This window comes from Ambystoma mexicanum, chromosome 2q (assembly GCF_040938575.1).
Source record: "Ambystoma mexicanum isolate Mex_15411 chromosome 2q, UKY_AmexF1_1, whole genome shotgun sequence".
Taxonomy (NCBI): Eukaryota; Metazoa; Chordata; class Amphibia; order Caudata; family Ambystomatidae; genus Ambystoma; species Ambystoma mexicanum.
The window spans coordinates 419,162,276-419,173,816 of record NC_090924.1 but is presented as its reverse complement, the minus strand read 5'-3'; the positions used below and the strand labels follow the sequence as shown (position 1 = coordinate 419,173,816).

The window sequence follows — 11,541 nt, the reverse complement described above, 5'->3', positions numbered from 1 at the left end:
ATATGCAGGGGCCGCTGCAACGCTCGGAGATGGGCTGTCTTCGATGAGGCGGTGGGGCCAGGATTTATCGTTGTCGCCACTTGAAGTGGTCGAGGTAAGGAAGTAAGCTAATATATTACTTATATATGTACCTTTATTTAGTATTACAGAACACAAATGAAAGTAAGTAATAAGGGAATGTAAGGCCCCACCGACTGCAGCTCCAACGACTCAGCAAACATTTGAATCCCCAGTGTTCTCTGTACACAGGTTGGCTTCTCGCTCTCTCTGTAACAGAACGCTCCATTGCTGATGTCTCCAAGAGCTAATACTCTCGTGAAACCTCGCAGTGGTGGGGAAATATATATACATACTACAGAGAAGAAGGAGTCTAATAAAGATATTAAACAGGATTGGGGAGAGTGCCGATCCCTGCGGGACCCCGCAAGCAAGGGAGACAGGAGGGGCCCGAAAAGGCAGGATGGATACCGACTGGGACCTATCGGCGAGAAAGGTAGTGAACCAGTCAACAACATGACCAGAAAGCCCAGCGGCAGACAGGCGGGCGATCAAGCTAGAGTGATCAACCATGTCGAAAGACACTGATAGATCTAAAAGGAGGACGGCTCCAACACCACCCTGGTCTACCAGGCATGCTAGGTCATCAAGCACCGAGTTCAGGACCGATTCCGTGCTGCACCCCGGCCGGAAACCAGACTGAAATACATCAAAGTAGCAGGAAGATACAAGGAAACTGGAGAGCAGCAGGGAGACAAGAGCTTCCATAACTTTCATCATGCAAGGCAGAAGAGGATCTAAGGAGGTTTTATTTAGCAGAGGTATGACCAAAGCATGTTTCAGAGAGGGAGGGATATTGCCTGTGGCAAAAGAAAGATTGACCATCGCAGACGTGATGTGACCAATCATATCGCCAGATAGTTCCTTTAAGAGAGCCAGGCGTATGGCGTCCGCTGGAGTGGCAGACTTGAGGTGCTAGATAGCTGATAAAATATCAGCATCTGAGAAGTGAGGAAAAGTGGACCACATCCCTAATTGAGGGAGAGGATCAAAATGAACATTTTCAATAAAAGACGCCTCAGCTTCAGCTTTTATGTTATCTCTAATAGTGGATACTTTTTCCACAAAAAAGGAAGACAGAGAATCACAAAGGCTCTGTGAGGATGGCACTGCAGGGTAAAATTCCTGCTTACCCCCAACATACATAGGCTGGGAGACCTCACTGAGCTGTGTGGCAACTTGTGACCCAGGGACGAGAAATGGGTGTTTTTGGCCAATTGACCAGGCCCAGCAGCCACATTGGGAGGATGCTATGTCCCACGCACCTGGGCCACTGGCCATGGCCATGGGCCAGGAGTCAGACTGGTGCACATTGTGGGACCTGAGGCATAGATGAAGGCAATCCATTGGAAACGGGCCAGTGACCCTTTTTGGGGTAATGCTATAGGCCAGGGCCAGTGGCCACTTTAAAAGGCTTAGGCTTGTCCCCTAACTCAATGACCACAAAGCATGACCTGAAGGGATTTTGGGGTGGGGAACCAGTGGGCTAGTGCTGATTGTGTGTTAGTTTAGGAGGCCAAGGGATGACTGAATGCCAAGCAACTTGACAAAATATCATGTGTCCATGATCACAGACTATAATCCTGTCCACTATCAGTGTTTTGAGGACAAAAAGCAATGTTCTGGGCAAGGTGATAGATGGGCTGGGCCAATGGCTATGGCCAGTGCCCAATAAGGAAGCCAAGAGTTCCCAGAGCATGACAAAAAACATACCCTGATAGCAGTGCCCCTTGGAGACTCTTAGTATGATGGTGTTTATAATTGAAACAACATTTGCATTCAGTGGGAATACTTTGGTTGGACGGTTCTTATGGATAGGTTCCCCCACAAAGTGCAATTCTGCAATGTGTCTTTTCATCAATTACCATTTCAAGGGGTGAGTGCCTGAGGCATGGCCACTAGATATTATGGGTTACTTTGTGGAACCTGAGGAATAGGCAAAGCGCAGGACACTGCTGAAAGTACAACTGGCAGCGTAGTCCTGTGGGTGGAATAGAGGGAAGCAGTGGCCACTGTGGATGGGTTTGGAGGGCCTAGGGAATGGCTGAAAGTAATTCAGTGGGCAACGCCCCACTGGACATGGCAATAGGCCAAGTAGAGTGTCCACCAGAAGTAGGTCTGTGCAGCCCAGGACATGGCCAAAGGCCATGCCACAGATAAGATGAACACTGACCATGGCCGCAGGCTATGGCCAATGCCACTATGGGTTGCTTGGAGGGCCTGAGACATGGCAAAAGTGTATGCCACAGTGAAGCGACCAGTGATCATTGCTGCAGATCATGGAATGGAACACACCCAATACAGCATGCTTGGGGTACCCATGGCATAGTTGAAGCCCAGGCCCAATCCAAATTGACCACTGGCCATATCTGCAGGCCATGACTTCCTCCTACTATAGGTTTTTCTGCTGGGGAGGAGCATGGACATTTTGTGGGTAAATGGAACCACTGGCTATCAGTTCGGGCCATGTCCAGTAATATTACAACTGACTTTGGGGCAGGCCATGGGTACTGCCCACCGCAGGTGACCAGGTATGGTTGTTGGACAAAGTGGCCACTTGTTAGGGAGAATTCTCATAAATGTGCTAATTTCCCTTACCTTTTGAGACCCCCAGCAACTTTGCTGGATTTTTAGGACTTTAATTTGTACCTGGAAAGAGCGTGAGCCTTTTTTCCAACTCTTTCATGTATTTTGATGTGTGTTTTACTTTTGTGTTCTTTAGATATGGAGTTCTAGACAACTCCATAGGCATCATCTTTTCTTGTGTGTCACACAGCACTCTCAGTGCAGTGGCACAGGGATGTCATTCAGACTTCCCAAGGTTTAAATACAGTCTCTGGGACTGACTACTGTCTCCCACTGAATGTAAAGTTAAATTGACTTTGCCTGTCTTTTAAAATTGCTAGACACAGCACACACTGCCTTACTGCAGAGTGCTGGAGGGAATATCTAGTATTCCCTATACCTAGATAAGTACTTGTAGTACTCAAATGCTATCCTTTCCTCTCAGAATGGCTGGTGGCAGTGGTATTGCCATGATTTTCCCGACCGCGATCCGTTTAAAAGCTCCGGTAGCTAAAATCAACCTGAGCCATTTTTTTCAAGATGGCGCCTGAACCCCCTCTGTAAAAACAGTTTCCAATCAACTTTTTCCGCCATTTCTTTTTGGAAAAGTCCTTCCAGGTTTGGTCCCTTAGTTTGTTTGCCTTTGGCGGACTTCAGCACTGAATCCCCCTCTGGCGCCTGAGTGTCTGGGGTGGACAGAATATGAGGGAGGTGCCCAAAACTCACTGTGCTTAGTCTCCTAGGACCCCTGAATGCACTATGGCATGATTGGCTGGCTGACTATCCAGTAAAGACAGCCACCCTGCTGGGTGAGTGGCAGCTAGGCTGGAATGACTGGGAGCAAACTGTTTAAAAGTAGGTCTCTGGGACTTGGAAGGCAGAGTCGACCACTGGAACGAAAGAACCGAAGACGAAGGAAGACGACTGCTGCAACTCCTGGACCGTTGGTTTGCCCGATGAAGCCCTGCTGCAAGTCCGAATTACCTGAAACTCCATCGACAGAGAAACCCCTTCAAGGACGACTTCTTCCCTTGAGCTGGTGGGAACAACCAACTCGCAAGCCACCTGGAAACAATGTCTATACTGGTCGAATTTTCTTCAGAGTGCTGTTGAAAACCGGATAGCCAGTGAGAAGGATACCAGCTTGTGGACTTTAAGGCACTCACACCTTAACCAATGTTTTGCCATTAGCTTTACTACCAGATCTGTGCTATCCGATCCAAGACACTGATCGATTGACTTTGGCCCAGGCCTATTGAATTGAACTGCCTCTTGTAGTGAACTGTAACTATTTGCCCTGCCTAAGAAAGTATTTGTGTTGGATTCTTATAATCTTTGTCTTATTACTCCCTTTTAAAGTTACTGAAGTTCCATTTTGCTCCCACTTCTGGGGAGCCTAACTTGTTCAGAAACATATTGGTTTAGTACTGTTGTGTGTTATAGTGTGATATTGAGCTGCTTATTGCTAGTGGAATGTTTTCTAACTGTGTAAATAAATTAATATTGTTTTTACCAAGAAACCTTGAGTAAGTGTTTGTTTGAACCACTGTGAAAGCACGTCCTTTGTCTAACATCTGGTACTGCTCACATCCCTCTTGAGATAGGCCTGGCTGCTCAGCCCTGCTACCACAAAACTGTGTAGTACTGACTTATACCAAAGGTGAGATTGTGCTTACACTGTTACTCCTAATTGTGTGTAGTGTTCCCAGAGGCTACTGCATGTAATTCTGCCTAACACCACTAGCCATGGCCTCCAGTGGGTGCATTTGGAGAGCTCTGGGCATCGTCGAAGGCCATTCCAAGCTGACTGCTCATGATTACCCGTATAACACAACACAGATAGCTTGCAAAAGAGTACTAACCTAAACTTGTTGAGGCAATTTTACATTGAATGCGATGATTATCAAGGCCATGCCTTTCCTGGGAATCGGGGTAGTCCTTTTTATTGAGAAAGATTGTTCTACCATTCGCCAAAGCATCCTCACTTCTTCAAGACAAGAGTAGTGCACTCTGAGAAAAACCCCTCAGCGGTGGGGAAAGCCCATAGAGTCTGAGGTTTTTGTAGTCATGTTAAACTCCACATTTATTGCAGAGAAGTGATACTCTCCATGAGCACGTTTGCGCAAAATGACTTCTCTGTGTAATTTTCCTACTTTCTACTAGGTGGTCAAAAATTGAGGAGTAAAATAGAGGCAAACCCTTCTTCTCTTGACTTTTACAACACGATAGTGGAGAAGTGTAAATGCTGCCTGTAAAATGTACTTTGGAGGCAGCTTTTATAATGGGTTCACATCCGCTTTCTTTCTCCTGGTGTTAATTATAAGCTGACACCATCGGAATCCATTGCTTTAACACCAGCATGAAAAGCTATGCCTGTATTAATCCCGCATTTGTAAAGCTCATCAGGAAAGTGAAGCAGGCACTTTATTTCTGCCTCACTCCCGAACTCTGACTTACAAATGCAGAAACATTAAGTGGATCAGTACAAGCATCAGGGAAAGTACTTTCTGATACGTTCACCGATCTGCCTCACCTTCGCCTTCAGGAGAAAAGGTAGAAATTAGGATGTCATGTCAACACTGAGGTGAAGAACAATGGCAGGCTGCCTGGTGAGCAAAGGGTGATGACAGAGCGGCTCTGGAGTGAAGGGTAGGGCAACCAAAACAACTGCTGTGCAAGAAAGAACAAAGACACAATAAGAGAATGGACTGGAGAAACATATGAAGGTAGCGGGGGACAGTGGCAGCAAACAAAGAGGATAGAGAAGCGAGGTTGCTGAAGTATCAGAACTTAAGAAATCTGTGGAGCAACGACACACATGGATACAATGTATCAGGAGCATTGTGACAACTCACATATAGTTATGAGGCTGTTAATGACCCTCCACTGATCTGGGAACAAATGCAGGCGAGCACTGTCCACCATCTTATAAAGGATCCTCTGTCAGCATGGCACACATCTCACTTGGACTGTTCTACTGAGTGATCCAGGATCTGAAACAACAACGACACCAGAACTCTCCTGCAATGGTGCATGATGCCCAAGGCACCTCAATGCCACCACCAGCCAATCACCTAATGGTGACCATGATGCCGTGCTTTGACAGTGATGGGAAACACAAAAACGTTATAACAACTGTAAAACATACATTGAAGACCAGATTTCCCAAAGGGATCAGCACAACGAGCAGGGGATGGCAGCAGACGAGTTATGCATGTCTTGAAATGACAGTGATGCATTTTTAAAAATCATTTAAAATGTGTTTTTATAATGCAACCATACCATATGTCCCTTTTCTACGAATTACATAACACACACACACACACACACACAAACACACAATAAATATGTATTCAGTGAAAATACATTAGTTGAGAATGGGTTAAGATGATCCAACTTATCACAACAAAATCCATATGTGTCCTTGTTGATCTCATTGTTAATCCCTTCTGTGAGTTCATGTATTTGCTCAGGGGCAGAGCAAAGGGGTTAACTCTGTGTTCAGACTGTAAACACTGGCCTCACCTGTTGAATTGTCAGGGTTTTTGCTGTGATAAATTGGGTCATGTTACCTGTCTGTCAACTAAGGTGTTTTCACTGATCTTCAAGGGTTTTGTTATGCTATATCTTCTCCATGAACCACTGGCATAGTCATTCGGCCATGTCCCGTACCAACTCTGCTACATTTAGCATAAGGTCATGACCCCTTCCCCCCCATGAGTGAATAAAGGAATCACACTGGTCTGGATCTTTGGTCATAGCCCCCTCCTTAGTAAATAATCGGATTTCACTGTCATGGCATCCATGGCCAGTGGCCCATGCTCCCACTATTTCCCTCTTCTTTAATTCCCATGGTAGTTTACCCCACACATTCACCACAGAAATACATCAACAACCACCATGTACCTTATATTGACATAGTTATTGCGCTTGTGGTAATGCAGCGTTTGCTCATTCTCACTGTAATAGGTAAATAGTGAAAAAATAAAAAGACTTCCCCAAACCTGCTGCCATTCTTTCTCCATGTGCACCCCTCCTTCTTTTTGTTTTCCCCCAGAGTCTCCCAACTTTGTAAATCGCATGATCCCCCCATATTATCCCCTTTCCACCACTGTTTCCCATGCTGCACTTTTTTCCGATCTCGCCTTGTGATTCTCCCATGGGAATCCAGAGGTAATCCTGGGTGATTCCTGCAGTTAGACCAAAATGTTCTGCCCAGCCATCCACAAAACATCTAACTATTTAGTCTTCGTGGCCACTTCACAGTCCTTTCCCTGATGTGAATCCACCCCTTTCCTTCCTCCAAACATAGTTTTGAGCCCTCTACTTTTTCAGTTCCCTGCAGGAGAAGTTCGGGAACAGCTTGCACAGAGCAACAACAACAAAGGTGGTGTTTCCTTTCAAGAACAAATGCGTCTTCAAATCTTTCCAGAAGTGTTCAAGGTTTGTGAAAGTTTCTGTAAGGTAATTCCAAGGTTTTTTGGCCAATCACACCTTTCCTTTGCCTCTTCTGCATCTCTTATTGTGAACAAGTCCTTGGAATCCTCCAGTTTTGAAATTCCAGACATCTAGTAGATACATTCTGATGTAGTCCATGGGCCTGATACTTAGGACGCTTTATGTGCCCACTCAGATGTATGCCTCAAGCCATTCCTCTCTACACCAATAACTTTGCCTTTCTTTTGAGTATCGCTTCAACCAACACCTAAAAAAGCCAGAACAAAAAAGAAGTGTGTGTGTGTACATGCATGCGCATTAAAAACAAAAATGGCTTTGTATGCTGAGTTCAAGCGCATAAGACTTGCTACAACTACACCTTCCAAATGCATGCCTCAGACCACATCTCTCTACACCAATAACTTTGCCTTTCTCTGGGTATCACTTCAAGCACCACCCAAATAAGTCAAAATTAAGTGTGTGTCCATGCATTGCTCATTAAACAGGCAAAACATTGTGCATGCTGAGTTCAAGCACCTCACGTATGCTACACCTACCTGCAGCCCAGCATTAAATAATAGAAACACTTTTCAACATAGTAACCTTACACGTACAGTAATAACTCCTTCACTGTCAATAGCAATGTCTTATGTATGATTATCAATGTCAAACGCGATGGCCTCAGCGATCAGTGATGCCATCAGTTACACCGCTCATAACATCATTGAAGGTTGCATATCTAATGTCAAGTTAAAAGTAAAAAGCATTGGCTTTGCAGGGATTGCAGTTACACAGTAAAATATCTAGGTTGTTATGTTTTGTGTTTTTGGGTAGTAGCCTTTTCGTCAATAGATAGACACATGTCACACACACACACCTTATAAGTCATGGCATCGAATTCAGAATAAAACAAGTGTCTGTTATACCCATCAGGTTTGACCCTAACAATAGCTAGGTTGTACAAAATGTGTCAGAAATAGCTGATATACGTTGTAAGTCTGAATTAGCACCATTCTTACGAAGAAGGAAAGCTACAAAGGAGGCCAAACAGCGTCAGCAACTAAATAGCAGATATCTGATTTCTGAAGGTTCGGGTACAGGGTTAGAGAGGCGACTTTAAAAACAAATACACATTCAATATATCTTTGGTCCTTTAGTACAAACAATACTATACTCTTACTAATGTTTGTAAACCTTTACAGCACGTTGGCAAAACTGTTCCATATATTTCAAACAATGGTCTTTGTCATTTGGAAACATCTTTCTGAATAAGCTATTGATAGCTAAATGCCATTTGAAAAAATATAATGCATCATTCATATGCTAATGCTTTCAGAAGTATTAACATTGGTTTAAGGTGTGCTTTCTGTATATCTTGTGCATGTATGCATCTATTAGTAATTAATCAATAGTAGTGATTGCTGACATGGCCATGTGATATGCAGTCCTCACATATGTAGTCTCATTGTTTAAGGCTCAATCATTCGAATTCACACAGGGTGGACAGGACAGAGCGAAGTTTGGCAACCACACCTAGCCCTGCTATACTTGTACAACCCATTGCATGTTGCAACACACGAGGCAGGTATAGTTTGTGTAGTGTTTTCTCCAACACACCCACCTCTTTCATCACAGTAATGTTGCTTTTCAAATAGTCTACATACCCCAAATTTGTGGAACCACACACAGAACCTGTGAGAAGATTTTGAAGATAAATGTATGAATAATGAAGCTGAAGGTTGGTGAGATTGTATTAATTATTACTATATTTCATATAGCATATTATTAAATTCTGAGACATTCATTTAGTTTGCTAATTGGTTAAGCATTTACCCCCTTGTCTTCTTGCAGAGTTCTTTCTTGAAGGCATCCTTCACATCCTTATTCCTCAAGCTGTAGATGAAAGGGTTCAACATGGGAGCCACAATGGTGAACAGCACACTAACAACGCGATCGTAATCCACAGAGTTTATTGAGGATGGCCGAAAGTTTAGGAAGATGACTGTCCCGTAGAAGAGGGTCACAACAGCTAAATGGGAGAAACACGTAGAGAAGGCTTTCCATCTTCCCTGCTCTGACGGCAACTTCAGCAAAGTGAAGGCTATGAGTGCGTAAGAGACTACAATCAAAATGAACGGACCGATGACTACAAGTGACCCCTCTGTTGAAATCAAAATCTGATACTTGGTGATGTCTGAGCAGGAGAGCTGTAGCAACGATGGGAGGTTACAGAAAAATTGGTGTATGATGTTGGATCTGCAGTACAACAAGCTGGAAACGATAACGCTGTGGATCAGCGAATGGAGTGCAGATATCAGCCACACCAATAGAACTATTCCAGTGCAGAAGTTCCAGCTCATCACTGTGGTGTAGTGCAGAGGGTTACAGATGGCTACATATCTATCATAGGCCATCACACTCAGTAGGAAACTCTCCATGTTGCCAATTAAAAGAAAGAAAAAAAATTGAGTCACACAACCAATAAATTGGATACTCTTCTTCTGCGAAAACATGTTGATCAGAAGTTTTGGGACAGTGACAGATGTGAAACAGATATCAACAAAGGACAAATTGCAAAGGAAAAAATACATAGGGGTGTGCAACCGACTTTCTACCCTGATAATGAAGATGATGGTTGCATTTCCTAAGAGAGTTGTAATGTACGCAGTGAAGAAGACTGAGAAGAGCCATGGCTGGTGCCCTGGCTGGTCTGAGAGCCCTAAAAGGATGAATTCGCTCACTGTGGTCTGATTCTCTTTGTCCATTTGGGTAATTTGAATCTGAAGATAAGAGAAAAAAATATATATGACTCATAATAAATATTCAATCACTACTGATGCATACAGTATATCCCTCATGTTAGAAACAAATTGGGTGATTCACAAATATTTTCACTGCATGCTTGTGTCAAGTGCACTTGCACGTGTATTCTGCTGGTGGGAAGAATCAGAATAGTGAAAAAGCAGGACGCCTCACCGAATAATGTAGTTTTGGATGAGTCTAGTAATGCTTTAGATGATTGTCAACTGATCTCCCTTTGTTGATAATTATGGCTTCTTTAATGCTAAAGTGGCCAAAGAACATCCCCAGTCAGTAGCAAGGATGTACGATCATTATCTAAATTATCTATATCATTGCCTATGTAATTAGGAATATCCTGATCACTAAAATCACAACAAAAAATCCATACAAGATGGGCAAACATTTGTCCAACAATAAGAGTAGTTGGACACTTAGGATAGTCAGTAATTCACTGGTAAAACCTATATTTGTTTGGCAAATTGTTTAATCTACAAATTGTCTATTGCGTAATAGGAAACCATTATTTGCCTTTAGGGGATGTCATGGCTAAAGAACAAAGAGTGGAAAGGGACCATAATCTAATCAGTTTACAAATTAAGTAAATCTGGGATACCCTAATTTACACAAATAAGTAGGGCAAGGACAAGTACACACTCAGTACCAGGAGAAGTGTTATTTCAGTGTAAAGGGGGACTTTCTGCACTTCATCAGCTTGGACATCTGTGGACTCTGGCATTGGAACCAGAACAAAGGAACGGATACCCAGGCACAGGTTCGCAGTCATCTTTAATACAGGTTCAAAAGACAGTGGAAGCAGGGCAACCCAACATTCTGGCTTCCCCTCTGATATAGTCAGAGAAAAGCCCTCCCTGTCCTTTTGATTGGGTGGCTTTCCTGTTGCTCACCAAGCCACATTAGTTCATTACTGGCAAGTTCTGTCTGACTGACAAATAGACTGATAAGCTCATTCCATTCTCAGCTAAACATAATTACACATCTTTAAACTCCTGCCAAGAAACAGTTTTTATCTGCCCCTCGACATCCTGCCAGATTTACATGGCAGCTCATACTGTGGGAAACTTCATGAGTTCATCTCATTTGTTGCTAAGTAAGCAGCTGTTCTGTCTAATTGGTAGCTTTCCCATGCTCTTATCTGATTAGCTATCAATCATGTCTGCTTTTCTTGGCAAGAAATTCAAAATATACCCTACCAGATGTACTTATGTCACATTGAAATGCTGCCAAAGAATAATCAACATCAGAATGATTCAGGGCTTTGCACACCTGCTTTTAAGACACCAGTTTGCATTTGGCATCCATCTTAGAAAATATCTCAATCTGTTCAACCTCGCTATCAAACGGCAAACCAATTTACTTTTGAGCATAACTCATTTTCTTTCCAGCTCCCGAACTACGTTTTTACATATTCATGATGTGCGTGTAATACTTTAGGCACCCTTCACTTCCTGAGTCTTTCTGACCCCAAAAATATATGTCACCCCATATGTACTAATTTCCTTCTGATGTTTGCAATACTGGAACCATTGATCAGCCTATCATGTCACCTGTATTCTATTTGAGGAGGGAGGAGTCTAGTACCTCTTATATGTCAGATTTAGTATTGAATGATACAGTCATGGATAATTAAATAAGTGGAGGAATGAATGGAATTATGTGAAC

General features: G+C 43.3%; 1 protein-coding gene across 1 annotated transcript; it reads right to left on the bottom strand.

The window, feature by feature from the left end:
- Positions 1-773: 773 nt before the first annotated feature.
- LOC138568734 (olfactory receptor 1468-like) lies at positions 774-9,824 on the bottom strand. Its single transcript, XM_069646518.1, has 2 exons — positions 8,900-9,824; positions 774-796 (listed from the first exon to the last, which is right to left on the bottom strand). Exons 1-2 carry the CDS (start codon positions 9,822-9,824, stop codon positions 774-776), a joined length of 948 nt encoding a protein of 315 aa, XP_069502619.1.
- Positions 9,825-11,541: the final 1,717 nt, after the last annotated feature.